Source organism: Pavona decussata, unplaced genomic scaffold (genome assembly GCF_977016875.1).
Source record: "Pavona decussata unplaced genomic scaffold, jaPavDecu1.1 SCAFFOLD_27, whole genome shotgun sequence".
Lineage (NCBI taxonomy): Eukaryota > Metazoa > Cnidaria > Anthozoa > Scleractinia > Agariciidae > Pavona > Pavona decussata.
Window position 1 is genome coordinate 1,465,592 of NW_028145450.1, and position 21,959 is coordinate 1,487,550.

A 21,959-nucleotide genomic window follows, 5' to 3' on the forward strand; every position below is an offset into this window, starting at 1 on the left:
CAGCCTACTTGAGTACCAACCACTGTTCAATCTGGGAGGTAGGGGGCTCTTATATAAACGTGATTGGGGCGATCGTCGGAAATTGTGAAAAGAATAAAGTAAAGGGTACCAGAATTCTGTTTTGTGGGCATATTCTAAACAATTTTTTACCCCTAAGAGATACCAAATCATTTCCTTCTTGTCATATTTTTCGGCTCAATCCCATAAAAGGTACTGACAAGGCTCTGACGCCGGGAAGTCATTTTAGATTTTAGCACCCTGTTGGATTCACCTTTTGGATTGTCGCAGCCGTACTCATTGATAAACTTGCTAAAAAAAACAAGCTCTGAAAATCCTGAAGAGGCCATTTATATCCAAGTCTCTTCTGTCAATGTATCTGACTTGTTGTGACACCGAGGGAAGGAACTGCGTAACAACTGACAAGCCCTTTACAGGTGCGTAGGAGGGGGGGAAGGGGGTTCGAGGGGTTCCAACGAACCCCCTTTGAAGATCAATAATGGCGGAAGAAAAACTTTAAAATAAAGTTCCTGTGGTCGAAACACGTCAATCAAAGAAAAATAGAGATATAAACCAGAAAACACCCCCAGGTCAATGTTCAGCAACTCACTGATTTGGTGGATCTCTATCAAGATGACCTACCCTATCCACAACTCTTTTCCTCCGAATTCCAGAGGTGGAAAATTATGGTTCAGGACGGACGAATTGTTGCTGATTCGTGTGCTTCGTCACTTACGGAGCCCATTTAGTGCCATCGAAATTTCACTCCCGAATTTCACACTAAAAGCATGTGATCCCGACGACTTCCCCAACCTGTACATGCTCCTGAAAATTGCTGCCACCCTTCCAGTCACCACTTTATACACTAATATCTGCTCGAGGAATTCAGTTATATTAGACCAGGGACTGTTGAAAATATACAATAAACTGTTGTTCCGAGAGGTGGTGCGTAGCTTTATATAAATCCTCTATATAAATCCCTTCTTTTAGCGATTGTTTCGATTATACCCTTGCTGACATATATTATTTTGGGGCCTACGGCCGTCTGCCTTTGAAACCATTGTGTGGCCTGGACTGAAGCGGTCAGACATGCATTTAGAAATCGCTATCGTTTTGCTTTATAACCCTGCCCGTTTTGTAAATGCCAAAATTCTACCAGTTACATTCTTATATTAGATTACAAAGCTGTATGAAATTTAATTTTAATAGCTTTTAATGCTCGATGGTCACAATAACAATGCACCAATAAACATCATGGGACTATTTTCGAGAACTTCAAGTAGTCACACCTTTGCTACTCGCTCATCAACATCCCAACACTTTTACGCAAAGACTTGATGTGCAAAAAAAAACCCTTTTCACGTGTTGGTGTCAAAACCTGGAGTGAGATATCAAAAACTTTATCAAGGAAATTCTTCAAGAAAGAATTAAAAGAAACATTCTTAGACATTCCGGCTAAAAACCAAAGACTTCGTATATTGAGATTGATGCAATATCTCTAAAACTTAAACACCATAAGATTAAAAAAATATTTTATTAATACATACCATTTCCTTTTACTCTTTTCTACACATTTCTGACAACAATCTACACTTTTTCATTTTACTTTCCCTTCTTTTTATTCCCTTTTCCTCTTTTTATGTTCAAAAACATGACATGTATATATTGTAATAATGTAGGTAAAGGGCTGACCCGCCTCGATTAGCGTTGTCATGATGACTTGCGGGACAGCATAATACGTACCTTCTTTTCTGTAAATAAATATATTGTTGTTGTTGTTCAGCAACGTTTCGTGTCTCCTCGCGGAAGGCAATCCTCGCGCGCGCGCGCGCGTGGCTCATCCGCCTCTATCCCTAAGAAAACTAAAGGTTTGCTCATGTATACTCTATATTTGTAAAACCGTTCCAATTATGGCGGATCGGTCTTTTAAAATTGATTTTGACTGGACCGTTTATGGCCTCCTAGTTGGTAAGAAATTCATCTCATCTCCTTCAATGTTCGCTCCATCTGCGCATATCTCCACCCCGAGAACCGTGGTCAAATGTAAAATAAAAATAATAAGAAAACTAAGTACGTTAAATATAAGGTTTTACTTTGATAGCCGTATAAAGGTGATAATTTTTTTGTGGGTCTGAGTGCTAAATCCAGTATATCGTGAACAATTTACCGTAAAAGCTACAAGTAGTTCTTCCACACGGATGATGCGTCTTGTGCCCGTCTTTCTACTGCAGACGAAAAACAAATGTGGGCCCAAAATCGTCCAGACGGAATGTAGAAACTGGACGGCCCTGTGTGTCGTTCGGAAAACTGAAACTTTTTCAGTAAATCGTATAATGGTTAAGTTAACTGCCACAGACGGCTCAAAAAATTGTCATCTTTAAGTTCTCAAAGTAAAGAAAACATTTACCTTTAGCGGACATTTCCCTTTTTTACGTTTATATATGATTGCGGTTCAAGGCTCAGCTGAAGGCTCTTGGGTCAAGAATGCTGCGCAGAATCTGCTGCGCATAATTTATTACGCTTAGAGTGGTTTCACCAATTGAGTGTCGAAAGTAATTTTTACCATAACTGTCCAAATTCTCGCACGCTGATTGGCTCGTAGCTATTGTCTATAAGAGTACAGACAATAAAAATGACGTCAGATGTAACGCGCGCGCTTTCTCAACGAATAAAATAGTCAATTCCGCTCGTACTTTTTCCATGTTGTTGTAAAAAACAAATCGACGGCAGTTTTCTATGGTCTATACTCTTATAGACAATAAATTGACGCCATAAAATGTCCAAAACTTGGCAGTGAAACCACTCGCCTGCGGCTCGTGGTTCCACTTGAGTTTTGAACATTTTTTGACGTCATTTTATGGTCTATAAGAGTATAGACCATAGAAAATTGCCGTCGATTTGTTAATTCGCGTTTGGTTTGGTTTTGCATTACTACGCTCTGTGATTGGTTAACAAAACTCGTGCCACTTTCTCAACCAATGCGAATCCAAACCAAAACCAATCGTGTTTTGGCCGCACGCGTTTTCCCGCGCTTGGCGCCAGGTACGTACATGTATCTGCTTCGAATTCTGATTGGCTCGTTGTGTTGTTTAATCTGTTGTGATTGGCCAGAGTAATTACTTTGGTTTTGGTTTTACGACACTCAATTGGAGACCGCACAATGCGCGCGCACATTCAAAGCATAGCGGCTCCCATTTTCGACCCCAGAGCCGCACGGCTTTGAATACGTCAGCTCTGGAGTCGAAAATGAGCGGCTAATTACTATTGAAGCTAACTGAGGCTCAGCTCAGTCAACAAACAGAAACTAGCCATTTTGTCCGAGAAAATAGTGATTCATTTATTATTGAGTTATCTTAGGCTAGATGTCCAAGGTGTTTCAGTGAATTCTATTAATACCTTTTCGTTTTCTACACTGACGTAAATTGTGGCGGAAAATATTGTGCAGTGATATTCAGTTGCGGTATGTTTTTTTCCGTATTGCGATAATTGCAAAAGTCAAAAACAACGGATTAACAGCTGATCAAATGTTCAAATAGGAACGCACTGATAAACCCGGCCTTCAGTTTATATACACAACACTCAGCAGTAATTTAAATTCGAGCAGGTCCTTGTTGGCGATCTTTGTACAGCCACCTCATCCACAGTCAATGAGTCATCAAAATCAAGTAAAAACATTTCTGTTTCGTTGTGACCCAAAGAGACGCCATGTATACGCAAGCTTCTGTCATCCTTGAAAGACGTTTTCGTCCCCAGTCCTAATTCATTCTCCACTTTCCTCTTATGACAGGGAACGCAGTAAAAAGGATTCTGAGAATTGTGAAAATCTCTGTGATGCAACGCTTGATAGTAGACGGACTGGAAACGCTGAGGACACTTTCGGTTCTCGTAACAGGGAAGCGGGTAAACGCTGTAAAAGTGATCTAAATATTGCTCGCGTGTCTCGAAATATTGCCCGCAGGAACAGTTGCACTTCTTGTGCGAGTGTTTCATGTGAATCTCTTTTTGATCCCACGAAAGGAATTCTTTCTGTGGACAAAACTGGCATGAAATTCGAATTTTCAACGCAGATTGGACCATCTTTACCTGCTTCAAGGGTTTTGTCTTCGTCTTTTCGGTTTGATTTTTGGGAGAAATTTTATGCACGCTTTTCATGTGTTCTCGTCTTAGTTCTTCGGAACAAAACAGTTCGGCGCAGTTTGGACAGCTTGTCTGCGCCGCTTTATGCTTGGCCAAGGTTTCGTCAGAACGAAATCTTTGCCGATGGCCGTAACACGACAAATTGTCGCAAATATAGTCGTGCTCTTCTGCGTTGTGTTTTTCCGTTTGTTTCGCGCTCGAGAAAACCAGGCGGCAAAAGTGACATGAATCTCCGACAACGCCAAAAATATCATTTTCCATTCCATTGATTTCTTGTACATTTAAATTAGGATTAATCGCTTTCAAAATGGCAATGACCTCTTCATGTTCTCTGTCCCGCTCAGAAATCAAATACACCTTGGTTTGGGGGAACTCTTCGTCTTCGAGGTCTTCAAAATCTCCGTATTTCCTCAGAAGATGGGCGATAAGCCCCGTATTAGACGCATACGGAGATGTAGTCATCGAGTAATGATTCTCGATCCAGCTGTCGCGAGGTGGAAGAGCTTTCTCCGGTGTGTCTTTTCTCAGGAAGACATGAAGCCTCAGCGACGTTTTGGCGTCTGGAGAGGCAAAGTTGACTTCTTCGATAAAGTTCCGACAGCTGCTCTCCCAAATCAAGTAGAATTCGTGGTAATATCGTTTCACGTCCATCACTGTTCTTAGACCACTGAAACAAATGAGGTAGCTGGTGTATTCTTCGCGACGCGATCAAAAATAGCTCTTGATGTACACTAGTTCTTCGGAGCAGGTGCATAAACTTGTTCATAAACAACTGACGGACAACACTGTCAGAAACGGTTTTGTTTCGGCTGAAGAAATCCGACACTATCTTCGATCGAGCTGTCGATCTTTTAAAATAAGGAAGTCCTTGGAAAAAAAAATAATACCAACAGATACCAAGGTATCTGACAGAGTCTGCAAATGGAACAATCGAGTCGACACTTTTCGGCGGAAGGAAAAAAAAAACATGTCATGTCATAGCACTCATTAGAATAACAAAACCTCGTTCGTAATTTTCATAAAGACGAAATTATTTGAGTGTTAACAAGCGTTAACTTGAAGTGGCGATATCGGCCTAGTTCTGCCTAGTTATTGCTTCTTGTCTGAGTAATTACGGGAGGAAAAGTAAAACCGCAATTTATCTCATTAGTGCAGAGGTAATTACGCTTGAGACCAATGGAAAAAATGCACCTAAAGGACAAGTGAGCCACTTGTTTACGGAACAGTCTGTTGAAACAAAGGCCGGTGCATTTCAAAACTGCCTTAATTAAACACAAGTGGATGAAAACGGGCTTTGACAGGCGTTTTATCTGATAAATACTCATTCGTGTTTATACTCCAATACAAAGAACTTCTATATATAGGGGATTTCAATGACCTCAGTTTAATAAGTTTTGAAAAGCGTGTCTTTTTCACTAGAGTATGTCGCGCCAGTGGAGAGATGAGATATGGTTACTGACAGAAACGAAAACAAAGCTAAATTTCATGGCGCTCAGCATATATTAACCGTGGAAAGGCTTGGGACGAGAATCTCACATTGATTAAAAATAAAAATAAAAATAATAACTTTTTAATGAAGTCTTAAAATTACGTCAATAAACGGCAAAAAGAAAAAAAAAAAACAACAACAACAACAAAAAAAAGAGATTTGATTCAACCGCAGAACGCCTGCTACATATACTCTGGAAATGAAATATATGAAATTCTTATATTATGAACTGCGAAAAATAAATAAGTTAATAAATAAACAAATAAATAAGTAAATAAATAAATAAATAAATAAATAAATAAATAAATAAATAAATAAATAAATAAATAAATAAATAAATAAATAAATGGGTGACCCACCCATTAAGCCAAACCTGAAAGCCTGAATAAAAATTCATGCAGCTTGAATTGTATTCGACCCCATGATCTCTGCGATACCAGTACAGGATCGTACTTCAAGCCAGTGCTTCAAGCCAACTCGGAGCTGGTCATAAAAATGAATGAAATTCATATAATTTTATTCATATATCTGCTCTCATACAAAACGTTCTCGAAAACTTGAAATTTTGGTAATTTAAACTTTTCTTAGTATTTCTAGCTCTATCAAATCCCCGAGGGTTTTTTTTATATTTTCACCAGGCCTCAAGAAGTGGGACTTTAATATTAGGGGGTGGGGGGGGGGGTTAGTAGAGAGGAAGGGAGGGGGTAGGGACTTATTTGAACAAAATTAAGATGAGCTTTTCCAAAATTTTACAACACGACCACCTGAAACTTAGCAATAATGTGCTGTGTGAGAATGAAACATCATTCTTATTCATTCACCAGGCTGGAAATATACCATTACGTTTATTTCAACGTACTGTGTATCAGATATAATAAATAAACCTTTTCAAATGTATTTAGTAATCCTTTAATATCAAAAACTCTTCAATGAATGAAAGATAGCTCTCCTCAATGTTTTTTGTTAAACCTTGATGTCTTCAGTTGTCACGGAGTATAGTATTTTCGCATGGAAAGATTTTCGTAATTTTGCGATATTCTCTGACTGAAACCTCCAGGCTAAACAAACAAACCAACCAAACGCATCTCATGGGCTAAGTATGGGTGCATTTCCACCCCATGCCATGTGCGTGCTTAAAGCAGCCACTTTTTCTCTTAATTATGTGCTGACTGTATGACATTCACAAGCCTTTTTTTTTTTCAGGCCTTCGTTGCTGCTTAAGTTGCGTAAATATCTGCGAGGATCTTTCTTCTATTTCTTCTATACAGTCGAACCTCCATTTTATGCGACTACCTATCCAAAAACACTAAATTTTTCCCAGTCAAAGCCCTATTATTGGAACTTCTCGTAAGTGACATTATAATTTTTCATTATTTTCAACTTCTTGTAGGCGATCACTTGACACATGGTCTGATTCCCATTTTCCCTATATGTACTACGCCACTCAGATTTTACGAGGACGTTTAACTTACTGACAACCTAGCACTGCTCGTATTATAATCAGGAAAATGCATGCAATAAATTCTGTTCGAATAGGTAGATGTGTGTGTCAGGCTTGTTCCCAAAAGAGACCGCCTCTGGTTGACCCCTGGTTAGCGACCGAGATAGTTCATAATTTTTGCACGAATTGCGAACCATGATAAGTTTGATGGGAAGACTGGAAACTAGACTTTCCGCAAAAACAGAAAAAAATGGCGGCAGAAGTTGACGACGATCCTCCACTGTCGCAGAACTCTGAATTAACATCTTTTCGCTTCTTCAGACAGGCTGGTTTGGATAGAAGAAGACCTTCGTAAGTTTGCGTATTACTTTTGCGTTGTTTAGATTAAAGATTGATTTGTTTCAGCCTTTCAGAAATGGCGGGAAATGTTTGACAATTGAAATGAACAAACAAACCCTTATCATAGCATATTAAACAAGTTATGGTAAGGTTTGCGATTTTTCAGGATTGGAAGAATGGATAGTTACCGTGATACTGCGAGCATCTGCGATTATATCTAAACTACCCTTGTTTGTGACTAGATTAGTTATGTAATAAACGAAAAGCAAGCTATTATATTTTGAATCGTGTAATGAGGTGGAAGCGCTTAAGATTATTACGGACCGATTACACGCACGATTTTTTTCGTAATTTTTGTAATACAACTTTTAATGCGTTTTTCAATGTAACTAAAGTTGTAGAATTTTGCAGAAATCATAAACTGTGATATGCTGAAATCGCAGCTTGTTTGCATGTGTGATTTGGAGAAAAAGTTCAGTAGAGTGTGACGAATGTGTAAATGGGCCTTAATCTTTAGATTAAGGCCCATTTACGCATGCAATTGCACGAGATATATAGGCCTTACAGCACCAGTAAAACCCTCGGGTATATTACAAACTCACAAATTAGTTCCCAGTTGGCTTGATAGCTCAGTTGGTAGAGTACTGCACTCCTGGTTGGGGGAGTGCGGGGGGGGGGGAGGCTTCCCATATAAAAGTGACGGGGTGATCATCGCAAATTTTGAAAGAAACTCTAAAAGGTACCAGAATTCTGTTTTGAGTGCATGATCCGAACAATTTACATATACTATGGAAGGTACCATCATACCTCTGATGGTAGTCATTTTAGATTTTAGCACCCTAAAGGGTACCAAACCATCAATTGTAATCCATAAAAGGTACGATGATCACCCTTGTCACTTTTATATGGAAGTTCTCCCTCGCCCACCCCCCCCCCCCCCCTTCTCCTCCCTGGGACTGCACTGTCAATGTAGAGGTCATGAGTTTCCATTCAAGCCTGAAATTTTCAGACTTTCTTTTCGCAGCTGCATAAATAACTGCAAGGGTCTTTCTCCTATTTAAAATCACTTATCATGCACCTTTGTAAGTTGCAGAGATGTCAGCCTCTATAGATCTAAAATCTGGAGATTTAAATTGGCCTTGTCCCTGCCAATTTCTAACAAAATTGACCTGCTTTCTTTAGTAAATCCAAGAAGGCTGCCACTTGGAAATGGTCACAAGATTCCCATATCATATGAAGTCATCACTTTCCATTGCCAATTTCAAAGGAAATATATTTGGGTATACTATTATTACAATTCTTCACTGAAATAAAATGTTGGAAGGGAGGGAAGGAAGGCCAGATGACACCCTATCCCCCTAAGGTCATAGTCTCTTTATTGCATACCTAGTTTAAGGACCGTGCCTACTAATACCGAAGTATTTTTGTGCAGTTTATGACTATGCGGGAAAAGCAGATCTTAGCAAGGGCTATTAGAAACCAGAAAGAAAATTGGGGATAACCATGCATTTTTCAGAGATAACTAAGCAATAATATCTCTAAAGAGCGCCAAAATTTAAAGCAATGTATGGGATTTTTTCCTAAATTGAAGCTTAATTATTTCTGAAAAATGCATGGTTACCCCCAATTTTCCTTTGAGATACCAAAAGCATTTGCTAAGTTCTGCTTTCTCCGTACACTTTTCAACTGTGCAAAAATATCCTTGTATTAGTAGGCACCGCCGAAAGGAAACCCGAATATCTTGAGATGCGCAGAACGTATGCACAGTAACAAAAGTAGGCACCGTCCTTAATAACTGATTTTCTGATTAGATGTAAACATTTTTTTGCCCTGATTGTTCTTCAACAGAAAACGTCAGACTACTGTGAGAAGTTTTAAGATTAAAACAAACTGGAACAAAGATGGATCACCCCAAGCCTTCGCTGCTTCTTCAAGTCAAGTAAATAATGTACACACTATTACTTGTAAAACGTATTGATCATTTATTTTCAGGGCTGTGGTGTTTTTGTTTTTGTAGCCCACCTGACATGATGAAATAAGGACCAGGCCCAAGTTGTTCAAAGAGCGGATAACTTTATTCACTGGATAGGTCGCAATCCGGCAGATAAAATGTGTGCAAGATTTTCCTCATAGCCCTATAATTTGTGGACAGGGTAAAAGCATATATCAAATTTAAGTATGGGATTGTGTGGAAACCTTACCTAAAGCACTAGGTGGAGTATATTTCTCCACTGGATTGTGACTTATCCAGTGGATAAAGTTATCCGCTCTTTGAACAACTGGGGCCAGTGTGGTTCATTTAGATTTTTAAAGCTGTGGGTTTGAAAAGACAGGCGAGAGATTAGATCTAACACGTAGGAAAGACTTGGATGTGCTTTTTTCAGGAAAATGTCAGTTGAGATTGTTAAAGGCAGCCAGGCAAAGTCGTGTTTCAAAAACATTACCACCAATTGATCAAAGACGGATTTGAAAAACACTTCTCAAACTCATTAATAATTCATCAAGAGAAACAAAGAAAGTCACTACCGTGACCGTGGTTTGGATATGTGTTCCTAATTTCCTTAAAATGTTGCCCACTTTAGGCTTGAATTTCTCTAAGAATTATTGATCATTTGAGAAGCCATATCAAACCCCTGAAAGTGTGTTTCATCAGATATCCAAACACCTTGAAGTTGTTTAAAATAACTTGGCTGTGCCTAGTTTATTCAACCTACTTCTCAGTGTTTGGACATCTGATAAAACATGCTTTCTTGTGTTTGATATATTACTTCTTGAGCCTGAAGTTTCAAGGTGTACGAGGCATACATGGATGTATCCTCTGTCGTGCTTTGGTTTACTTAATATACAACAAACTGTTCTCTATCAGGGCAGAAAACTTTTTTTTTTATTCCACTTGTCCATTGGACGAGTAACGTTCAGATTCTGGTTGTCCGAAAGTTAAATTCACCAGTCCGAATAACAAAATATCATTAAAAAACATAGAAATTGTATAATCTGTTTTGTATTAAATCTCGAGCATTTATTTTAACAGTTATTTTAATTTATGTTGTTCTTTGCACTTTTTAATACAACACCATTTCATACAGATACATCGGGGATCACTCACATTCTTTATACACGACTTGAGAAAATGCAGCACATCTATGAGGCATTAAAACTGTGATCTAAGATGAAACATTTTCAAAGCATCGGCGCCTTTTATATAGCAGAATGGCTTGGAGCGTTTTACGTCATTTAAATTACACTATTAGACTGACAGTAAAGACATTAATTCATCACAAAACTTGCCACAACGGTAATCGCCTCGTTCAAGTGTAACGAGGTCGTCATTTCCATATGTGGTATGTGGATCCCAGTCTTCATCGAGACAACAGAACCAGATATTCTCGGAAAACAGAAGCGAAAATGGGTAAGTTGCCCTGAAAAGAAACCAAACTTCGCGAAACTCAGGCTAGTTTACAATGTCCAAAATGCTTGGGAACTCAGACCTCAGTTAAGAAAAGAACATTTTTTTTAAGCAAACTCTACTCATCCCGTAGGACAAGTGCTTTCGGAAATCCACTCATCCGAGATATGAGAGTACTCATCTCGGACGGGCGGACGAGCGGAAGTTTTTTGCCCTGTCTATGGATACCAGCAACATACTGCTGGGGGTGATGCTACGATAGACTAGCATCCCCTCCAGGTACAGAATTTAACTGGGATAACCTCTTTCACTGTTGCATCACTTGACCCTTATCCACCCATGGGACACATGCAAAGGTGAACTTAGGCAAGTGCTCGAAGTGCCAAAAAGGGCTTGTTGAAATTCCCAGCACTTTTGAGGCAAGCTTCTAGTAGATTTTTATAGCCATTGAACTACGAGAGATCATATGCACTTTAATCAGGAAGTTCCGGTATAAAAGGGGCCTGGCCTGGCCATTCTCACCTTCAGTTGTCAATCAACCATCAGAGCGTAAACAGCTGACAAACAACATGTGCCTTTTTCTTCGGCTTTTATGTACTGACAAAATCTACTTAGTTTTCAGAATAGCCCTTGTTAAACATATTAGAGCCTGATACTCGTTATATTGCCATAGTGATATTATAATTATTTTGAGGCATATTTTTCAGAGGACTTTTGAGTCAACAACTTGCCGTGACTGAACAGCGTCTAAATTTGCATCTCACGTCCACAAAGGTGTGAAATGAAGGAGGGGCTTGCCCTTTTATAGCAGAACTTCTTGTTTAAGCACTGTTTTTTTTTTAACAGGTATCTTCAAGCAATCTCCTGATTACTCAGGAAGTTTGTGCAATACCACCAACACCAGAACAGCTCCATGATGACACATCTGCAGCATCAAACTCTAAATCTCCCGAGTATGAACCACCGTCAATTTCTTCATCAGACACAGCCCACCAACCAATAAATCCACAAGACAGTTCTCTTCACCTTGTGGCAGGGTCTGAGCATGTTTTCTCTGATCCTGTTCAGTTGGGGCCAGTCACGCGGTCGAGGTCACTTGAGGAAAGTCCAAATTCCATTGTATTAGAGAGTCCAAAGGCCCAGCTTCAAACAGGTTTGGATGTTGAGACACATTTTTGACATTTACCTATTTATTAACAAGTTGATGGTAGTTTTATTTTCTATGGTCTGTACTCTGGACTATTCATGCTTTTTTGTTTCAATCTAGAATGGTTGTAATTTAATAGTGGCTTCTCTATGATATTATTGAACATAGCAGTAAAAAGTTAACCTTTTTTGACAGATAAAGCCACAGATGTTGAAAGAACGCCAAGTCCATCATTACAAAAGGTATTTATGTTTTATCTGAGTCTCAGGGAACTGGTCATAACAAGTTTGTTTGAAGAGGACCCACCTTGTCTGGGGTAGGGGGGGTTATCGAAGACACCACCTATCTTGTGAACATTACCGACAAAATTTTATTGGCTTTAAAATTTGAGTTGACACAAAAATATTCAGCTATGAGCTAGCAAGAGTCAGCATTGCTAGATAGACAAGAAAAGTGAGGTTTGAATAATTTCACTGTCATTTTTTATTGCTGGATAGAGGGGTGGCTATGCAATAAAGACACCATCTTTTGTGGTTGAGGAAGGGTGGTGCTGGCAGAGGTCACCATCTATTTTGGGGCTTGGTGGGTCCTGCTCGAGTATAGTAGTTTTGACCACTTCCCTAAAAAGACTTGTCGAATGAATAGAAAGTTCTGTGAACCTCCTATTACCACAATTTGTTGAATCTTCACCTATGATGATTAATTCTTTAGCACTAGCTGAGATTTGGATTACAGTGAAATCCTGGTTAATGATACACCAAGGGAAAGTTAATTAAACTGGGATATCGTTGTAGCCAAATTCCCGGTATAACGATATTGTGGGAAAATTTCTAAAAATTGCGTTATGCCGGGATAAAGCTGATAATCGCCTTTTTACTGCACATTATCTAATAAATTTGTAATTGATCATTAAATGAATTACAACATCCAGAGTATTCTTCAATGTCCTTATAAAAACATGTCAAAAACAGTTTGTACAGCTCATAAGGTGTTTGTTACCAAAAATACAGGTCACTGTGGTCTGTGATATTGATTTTATCGTTATAACTGGAAATATTTTGCGCTCGGTCAACAACATTCCCATTGTTAAACCGGGAATATCGTAATAATAATAAATGAAAAATAACTTTTATTTACCCTCGGCAGTGTTTATAGCACAAGTGCTAGTGGGGCCGAGCATTAAACTTCATAAAGAAATAATACAAATTGAAAATAACATGGTTAAAAATCCCAACTGGCAGGAGGCAGACCAGCTTGCTATTTACAAGCATGGCCGAGGAGTTGAACTTGGGGCTACCAAGAAACAACTCCAGCAAGTGGTCAGAGCGAGACTTGAACCCGGGACCTCCGGATTTCAAGTCCGGCGCCCTAACCACTCGACCACACTGCCTCCTTGTTAAGATCGTTATTGACTGAGGTTCTGCCCCATACTATAACTTTTGCTGGGCAAACGAATGTTGATCGTTATACCGGGAATATCGTTATACCAAAGATCATTAAACTGTGGTTCCACCGTATATAGTTGTTGTGCTCCCAGCACCACTTCAGGAAAGTGCTGAAATTGTCCAAAACATAATCATTAATAATAAAACCAATATAAGACACAAACTAAAAACATAAACGTTTCGGGAAGAAAAGTGATTTTTCTTCAGTTTAAAAAGGAATTTTCTATTTTCTAAAAAAAAAAAATTATCGCCTGTCTAAAATTGGTTGACATGGCAACACCAAAATCAGCCAGCACTAAGCGACCTCATTAAATTATTCCCAGATAAATTTCTGATAAAGTCCTGAAGTGTCAGAAGTTTGCTTTGAAATATTAAAAAGTTATTCAGGTTCAAAGTCACAGTGGATAGTTTCTGCTCCCCCCCCCCCCACCCCTGGTCTAGATAGGGGAAAGGGTTTCTAAAGTTCTTTCAATAGTTATTACTGCCTGGAATGTGACAATAGTTTTTTATTGATTTTACAGCCACTGATAGAAAAGACGCCTCTCTCAGGACCTGGTGTGTTAAAGACAAAAAGAGGAAGAAAGAGAAGAAAGGATGCCACTGAATCAACGGCAGACGAGGAAAAAGACTCTTTAGAAAATGAGTATCAAGGTAAGTGGGAAAAGAAAATACAGCATACATGTAGGTATGAATATTGGAGGTTTTGGAAACTTGGTGTATTGGGTAATCACTTGGACAGATGATTTTGAGTGGAAGTAGTTATTATTAAATGGAATATATGAGCAATTAAAGGCAAATAAATTTTGTTAAGACTAAAAAAATGTGCTTGACTGTTCAATTAAAGGGGTGCCTGGAAAAAAGCCCAAAGTGACTTCTGATAAACTGCTAGAATCTCCTTCAAAATTTTCTTGTTTTTGCTTATGAAACAGAAGGAGAATTTGACCTTACATCAAAAGTCACTTAGGGCCTTATTCCACGCACCCCTTCAATTTGTGGTCTTTAGGAAATTTACAGTCAATATATTTATTGAAGGGTTTCCTGGAAAAAAGCTCCAAGTGACTTCTAATAAAAGGCTAGATTCTCCTTCCAAATTGCCTTGTTTTCGCTTGTGAAACATAAGGAGAATTTGACCTTACATAAAAAGTCACTTAGGGACTTCTTCCAAGCACCCCTTCAATTAAACCTGCTCTTTTATTCCAAATATTATTTCAACTTTTTGCACTCAATTTCAGTTTTTTTTTTCACTATTTTGGATTAATTGACATGCTCTCCTCCAATAAGAAATATATACAGAATTAATGTGTGCATACATGTATATTAATTTTATTATTTATAATTCTGAAACAATCTCGTTCTAAATTTAATCTGCTATAATTTTTTTGGTGACATCAAATGTTCATGTGCATAATGAGGTTTAAACACAAATGGAATGTTAAGCTTTTTTGTCTCAAAATTTTTATGTTAATAAATGTCTCAATGAGTTTATCAGATTAATTAAATATTGCTGTTTCATTTCTTCCAACCAGAAAATAATTTTGTGAGGTTGTTTAATGCAAACCATGGACGAAAGAGCAGTATGTCAGAAATAACAGACCTTGATGTTATCCTAACAGCCATAGAGGAAGAAGCCCTTGACATAAGGTGTGCTATAAGACTAAATGATAATCTTTTTTAGGACGATGCCTACTTTTGTTACTGTGCCTACTAATACAGGGATATTTTTGCTCAGTTTAAAACTATGCAGAGAAAGCAGAACTTAGCAAGTGCTCTTGGCATCCAAAAAGAAAATTGGCCCGTGACTATGCATTTTTCAGAGATAATAAAGCTTCAGTTTGAAAATAAAATGCCATACATTGCTTTGTATGATCTCTAAAAAAATGCGTGGTTAACCCCTTTTTGGATTTCAATAGGTCTAGCTAAGATCTGCTTTCCCTGCACAGTCAAAAACCACACAAAAATACTTCCTCCTTAGTAGGCACCATCCTTAAAGGGGCACGGTCATGACCTTTGATCATTTCCTGTGTACTCTTAGCTGTCAAAATTTTACTGTTTTCTTTCAAATGAGGCATGTGCAATCGCCGCATTAGGCTCGCTGGAGTTATCGTAAAAACTGTCTAGGTTGTATCACTGGTAGTAAGTATTTTTAAGTTTATTTTGTCAGCGTGATTGTCATAATCCAGTGTGAAATTTTTAGGGAAAGCAAGGGTACCAGTAAACATGCTCAACTTGATCCCACAGAAAATTCTTAATGCACAACGAAAGGTTAGATTCATGTAAACTGCTAGATGCACTCTAAGATTGAAAAAATACGAGCGAATTGAAATGTTCAAAGTTCTTACATCCTCCAAAAATATTCTGAGACATTTCCTCAAAGAAAGCTTGCATGAAGCTGATCTTAGTCTCTTCTCAGGCAATCAAATGTGTGAAATTCCGACCAAACATATGCCAGTTTACAAAATACAACTTTAAAGCACGCTGCTCCAATTTTCCAGCTATAAAATGAACCCTCTACTCCTTGAAGTCAGCAAAGAAAAGTGTAAAATATAGTCAAGCCAAGTCCGTCAACGTTCACATTGCCAGATACGTTCATATCTTCCAAATCCTGTTTTCAACCTTGGTGATTCTGAAAATAGAATTTTTTGGTGCCCAAGTAGAGGTACTACCTCAGGCACCGGTCCTAATGACACAGGCACTGGTCTGAAGAGGATTTTGTCAGTTCCTGCATTTATTCCCCGCCTGGGGGGGGGGGGGGGGGACTCCCATTTAAAAATGACAGGGGTGATCGTCGGAAATTTTGAAAAGAACCCCTGAAAAGTATGAGAATTCTGTTTTGTGGGTGTGGTCTGAACACCCTAAAAGGTCCCACCATACCGCGACGGACATTATTTTAGGTTTTAGCAGCCTAAGGCGGGTACCAAACCATGAATTAAAACCCCTAAAAGGGGTTTTACGATCATCCCCGTCACTTTTATATGGAAGTCCCCCCTCTTCCCCTGCCTGGATTATCCATGCCTCCCTGCAATATATTAAACAAAATAGCGGGCGCTAAATTGATGAACAACGAAATGATTGCTCCTTGGAGTCTGAACAACATCCTTTTCAGTGCTCAGGTGCATCGTCTGAATAGGGCCAAAGTTTCTGAATTTAATTTTGAGGATGAAGTCCTTAAGGTGCAACTTTTTAAATGAAAGCTATAGTAATTTTACAGAGTGCTCAGTACATTCCACGGGTGGTGCTGTTTATTATGCTGTTCATTGTGGTACAAAATGTCAAGTCTGAAGAAGTTACAACATTAATGTCAACTGAAAGTCTGAAAGGATTTATTCTGACTAGGTGTTTTCAGTTTCACTTTTAATTTGTGCTTTCCAACAGGAATGAAATGCAGTCGTCCGCTGGCAGGCAAGCTATAAAGGAATTCTTCATTCAAATGAGAAAATCTTTTAGTGAAACTGTAAGTTAATTTTCATTCAGACTGTTCGTCAGTCCCCTATTTTGCTGGAGGATTTTCGAGACTTGTACGCTTTGATCAAACTGCTGACATCTTAGTTTGTAATGGCGAGCACAACCTGGAGAGAGTTTCCCTGACTAGGGGCCCCCTTGGTAGTTTAGACACACTCCAGCTAGGTTGCGTTCACCATTACAAATCAAGATGGCAGAAGTTCGATCAAAGCGTACCAGTCTTGAAAATCGTACTGAAAAATAGGGGGACTGTGAACAGTCTAATTTTCATTTTTTAAAAGCACTTAAAGCGTGACCATTACCAAAGTGTATTGCATGGTGCTAAATTATTCCCTAGTAATACCATTTTTTGCATTCATTTGGTAATACACAGATGGTGGGGACGACAGCTGGTGGCAACTGATTTCTTTGGGCATCTGAAAATCATACAAATTTGAACAGCAAAAAAAAGAAATAATAATAAACTGAATTATAATACTAGCAGCAAATATTATTACTAATGTAAAGATTCCATATCCATAATTTACATGTATATGGATTAAGGTGGCCTAATACAGTTTTTTGGTGTACAGGTGTTAGAAGACGTTATTTGAAAACTATGTATTTCTGGAAGCCCAAAATTGGTATGGTGTAAGACCAACTAAGAAAGAATGTATTTTCATACGTCTTGTTGAGCTAAGTACCGTTTCCATGGCAACGCAGCAAACTATTAAACGTCCATAAATAGTAGGTTTCCTTTATTTTTAGAAAATGTACTCATTAGATTTTTTCCATTTTTTGTATCCAGAACAACTCACAAAACGCTGACACAGTTGCACTATTTTCATGTAATTTTGACAGAGAGATCTCCTGCAAATATTGATTTTGCATTTTAATGTTTTGTGAAGATACCCTCTGTTAGATTTAGGTTTCTCTTTGTGGGCGAGTTAGGCTTTTAGGGAACTATTTTTATGCCAAATTTCAGGGACTTCTAATGAGCTGTTCCTCAGAAAACAATTCATTTCCACGAAAACAACCAGTCGCAATTTTTTGGTCAAATGCGCATGCGTGGTTTTATTTGGGTTTCATGGCAAAGATGAAAAGCATGCGAAAGGTCTTGGTCAATGTTTTTTTTTTGCTCAGAAAGAAAAGAAAAAGAGTCCAGAAATGAGAAACTTAGTTGTTTAGGATCAAAACTAAACTTTATTATCCATTTCATGTGAAATTAAGGGATCACTTTATCGACCACCGTATTTGCGTACCTTAACCCTAGCAGGCGCTTAATAGCATCACTTACAGAATCTGTAAAGCGCGTGCAAACTGTGTTCAGCCACCTTAACTTATTCCTTGTGCACTTGCTTGCAGATTGATGTCTATAAAGAGAACAGCATGCTGAAATCTGACCTCCGGAGGGTAAGTGTAAATTTTTGAATGGTAGAAAAGAAAAGCTCCCTCTCCTTCCTCTCCCCCTCCCCCCTAAAAAAAAGCACACCTAATCTGAGATGCAAATATATCCTTCTGTTATCCATAGACCTCCCCCTGGGGAGGATTGTACTCTCAGATAATTGCATCCTATCTGGGAATATGCCACTATGTAGGGTATGGTTAAATTCAAGCCGTTTAGTCTGGGATAGGGGTAATTTAGAAATCAGAGAGTTTTGTTCTAGAAAAGTATGAAGCTAAACTGGAATTTGCCAAGGGGATGAGGAGGGGTTGTGGGGGGGTGGGGTGGGGTTCAAGTCCCCCCAAAAAAACCTTCTTTGCCAGGGTGAGTAGGAATTGTTTTTGGATAACACAATTTATTCTATATTTTAAAATTCTCCTTCAACTATATGCTCTCGCAAAGATTTGCGATCATTAAAATGGTCCATGTTAATTATTAATTTAATACTAGGTGCCATGATATGCTTCATACCTCTTTTTGGTAGCCCGTTTCAAGATCAGTTGTAAGGATCGTGTGTTGGAAAAAGATGTACTGTTTGAAATGACACAGGATCGTTATTAATTACCTGCATCGGTAACTGGCTTTTATCTTGCAGGCGAAAGCAAGAATCAACAAACTTCGTAAGGCTCTCCTGGGTGTACAACAAAAAAGATCAAGGTATATTTTATGTAATATTATATATTACCACATGTGGACATGTCCTGCATTACATTTAGCAGCCATTTGACTATTTTATAAACTAGCCACAAGTGTTAACACATAATGTTATACCAAACTTGAAACACACTCATCTCTAAATATATAATCATTTCTTGGTCCAAGGGTCCTTTCTCTATCACGTTGCTAAATGTTGGAATGAGTTAGCTAATAGGCACCGAGATAAGAATTCCGCTTTGTTAGACCTGTTCATGAAGGCCATTTCCATCGTGATGATCAGTTTCATTTTTGTTTCATTATTTTAATTCAGGATCTAATCTTTTGTTAATACATTGTTGAAATTTTAATTGTTAGTTAGTTATTGATTTTGGTAAACTAATTCTTAAAAAAACATTTGGAGGTAACTATTAATAAATTAAATAAAATTAAAATATTATTGTATTGTACACATTTTGTTGAATTTTTTAAGGACAAATTTGTTTTACTGGACATTTCAATTTTTTGTACCTGTCAGGATGTCAGCAACGCTTGAGAAAGAAAAAACTAAACAAGAAGAAAACAATGATTATAGAGAAAAGGTAAATACTTTATTCATTTTATTTGGCTCTAAGCCGATCCCAACTATAAGCCAAGATCCAAAACTTTTGACTTGTAAACTAAGCTCAATCATCATGAAAATTAAAACCAAAAATATGGTATTTGGCTGTAATTTGAGACCAATTTCATAGCAAAAGGTTTATAAAAGATTTTTATGTTTTTCACACAAAAACCCATGGACATATAATGAATATTAAAGTAGGAAACAAGCTCACCTCTCAGGAAACAAGTAATTCTGACTTATTCATTAAGTCACATTAATAATCAGTCATTGACTAGTCAACTGAAAACAACAAATCATGTTGGAGATGAATTTAATGTGAACCTACCGAACAAATAAAAGGCTCTCTTGATCATGAGGTTTTTCGCAAACACTTTGTTTTCTCCAAATAATTGAGCTACCTGTCTGACGAAATAATTTAATAAACACTTAACCCTTTAAGCCCCAGTGGTGACCAAGATCTAGTTTTCCTTACGATGTTGCTGCATGATTAAACATTTCAGTCAGGAGAGTAAAGGAAATAATCACCAAAGATGGAATGCCTTGATTTTCATTCAAAATCTCCCAACTAGTGGTAGAAGAAATATATGGAGGACAGTGAGGAGAATATACATGTTGATAGATGGGGATGAAAGGGTTAATGATTGGTCTCAAGGGAAACAATTAGTTTTGTTTCCCAAGAATCTCATTGTTTCCTGAGACGAAATCAAAGCAAACATTGAGATTCTTGGGGAGCAAAATTAACTGGTTTCCCAAAGGACCAGTCTTTATTAAAGTGATTTGTTATGTACATTAGCACAACAAAGATGTGTAAAAAACAAAAGAGGTCAACATGCCCGGGTAACAGTTCACTGAGTGTTACCCTCTGAATTCATAGTTTTCGCAATGTTACATATTCATGAACTTTTGGCAGCAAACAGTTCTATTGTTGGATGTCATACAACTTGGTAGGTAGGCATCCTTCAGTCTCGGGAGACAATGGTGTGCGCCCTTTTGGATCAGTCTTTCTGTTGAGAGCAGCGCCGGATGTGGCTCAGCAGTCCAATCCTAGCATCCTCTGCCACAATTGTTGCATGCAAAGTTGGACTATGATCTACGACTATGAACTAGCCAATGAATGCATGAAAACATAATCAATTGAAGTCCTATTCTTATCAGCTATTGAGTGTATATAATTTAAATTGGTATTATTCAAGTTTTAATTCTTAATTTAAATTTTTGAAATTCATAGGTGCTTGAGGATTTTAGCTTATTTTTGGTCAAACTTGAAGCTCTCCAGGATGAATTAGGAAAAGATGTATCATCAAAGGAAGCATCCAAGCTTGTAAGAACAAGTATGCATGCAAGCACATAATATAAATATAAGTATTTAGGACTGAACTGCTAATTGGGAACACTATAAATCAATGAAATAAATATGCAAACCGAACATAACATTTGTTAAAAATACCCTTGCTCAATGTAATGAGCCAGTTTCCCTGGAACCTTGGTTAAATAGACCCTTTCCCAAAATGGCGGCAACAGATTTGAATGAGTTAAAATTGAACTGAATGAAAAACTGATACCATTACTGGAAAGAGCACCTTTAATTTAGTAACCTTGCAAAGTTTCAGCATATTAGGTGTTATATCATCTTAGGAAATGTAAGATGAGATTTGACAAATTGACAGACGTTTGTATGAGTGGGGGTATACGTCATACCCCCAGTCATTCAAACGTCTGTAAAGTTTTCATTTTTCAACTTACATTTTCTCAGCTGATATTACACCTGATATGCTGAAACTTTGCAGGGTTACTAATAAAAGTAAAAGTGTTCTTTCTAGTGTTGGTATACATTTTTGATTTAAACTTATTTGAATTTTTGGCTGCCATTTTGGAGAAGGGTCTATTGGGGTTCCACTGTAAAAGTAACAAAAAGTCATGTGTATGGTGAATGGAACTGGTCACGGGTCAGACTTCTTTTCAGGAGCTTAGATTTCATGTGCAATATTCCCCCGTGTTTGTGACATACTGTATACTACACTTTTCTATAAACCAACAATAACAATTTTTTAATTGGTTTGTTATTTATTTCAGGACTATGGGTCTTTCAACAACCTTCCCAGTTTACTAATGAAAGGACATGGCTTATTGACAGCTGCCAATCAGCTCAAATATATTAATGACACATTGCAAAAGAAACAGTAGCCTTGACCTTGATCTAGAGTTTGGCAGAGTTGAACAATAAATTTAACAAGTCAATATTCTTTGACTGTGTAAAATATTTGTTAAAAAATGGTAAATACCAGATAAGATGGTTGAGATGTTACTAATATTGCAGCATAACTATTTCCATTTTTATACATGTAATTTCATATTTTCCTGCTGTAAATTAAACTACCATCTTCATGCCACTTAATTAATAAAACTTAATAAATTTAA

General features: G+C 37.8%; 2 protein-coding genes across 3 annotated transcripts; one reads left to right on the forward strand and one right to left on the reverse strand.

Annotated features, from left to right (window-relative positions):
- Positions 1-2,903: 2,903 nt before the first annotated feature.
- LOC146485258 (uncharacterized) lies at positions 2,904-5,229 on the reverse strand. Its single transcript, XM_085103681.1, has one exon. It carries the CDS (start codon positions 4,783-4,785, stop codon positions 3,577-3,579), a length of 1,209 nt encoding a protein of 402 aa, XP_084959807.1. The 5' UTR covers positions 4,786-5,229; the 3' UTR covers positions 2,904-3,576.
- A 2,072-nt stretch (positions 5,230-7,301) lies between these two features.
- On the forward strand, positions 7,302-21,959 carry LOC146485259 (centromere protein U-like). Of its 2 annotated transcripts, none has more exons than XM_085103679.1 (12): positions 7,302-7,415; positions 9,252-9,351; positions 11,656-11,962; positions 12,152-12,198; positions 13,923-14,052; positions 14,928-15,042; positions 16,774-16,852; positions 18,205-18,252; positions 18,879-18,940; positions 19,455-19,518; positions 20,770-20,862; positions 21,615-21,959. In XM_085103679.1, the coding sequence occupies exons 1-12, from the start codon at positions 7,315-7,317 to the stop codon at positions 21,723-21,725; spliced, it is 1,257 nt and encodes a 418-aa protein (XP_084959805.1). In that variant the 5' UTR covers positions 7,302-7,314; the 3' UTR covers positions 21,726-21,959. The 2 variants fall into 2 exon arrangements, with proteins under 2 accessions (XP_084959805.1, XP_084959806.1); XM_085103680.1 differs by having other exon boundaries at positions 7,305-7,415; positions 9,252-9,342.

Bases quoted from the DNA above. Each gene is read 5' to 3' on its own strand.
- LOC146485258 (XM_085103681.1), bottom strand. From the start codon at position 4,785: ATGGACGTGAAACGATATTACCACGAATTCTACTTGATTTGGGAGAGC.
- LOC146485259 (XM_085103679.1), top strand. From the start codon at position 7,315: ATGGCGGCAGAAGTTGACGACGATCCTCCACTGTCGCAGAACTCTGAA. The intron at 9,352-11,655 runs GTACACACTATT...TTTTTTTAACAG, and splicing joins CTTCAAGTCAAGTAAATAAT to GTATCTTCAAGCAATCTCCT. The intron at 19,519-20,769 runs GTAAATACTTTA...TGAAATTCATAG, and splicing joins ACAATGATTATAGAGAAAAG to GTGCTTGAGGATTTTAGCTT.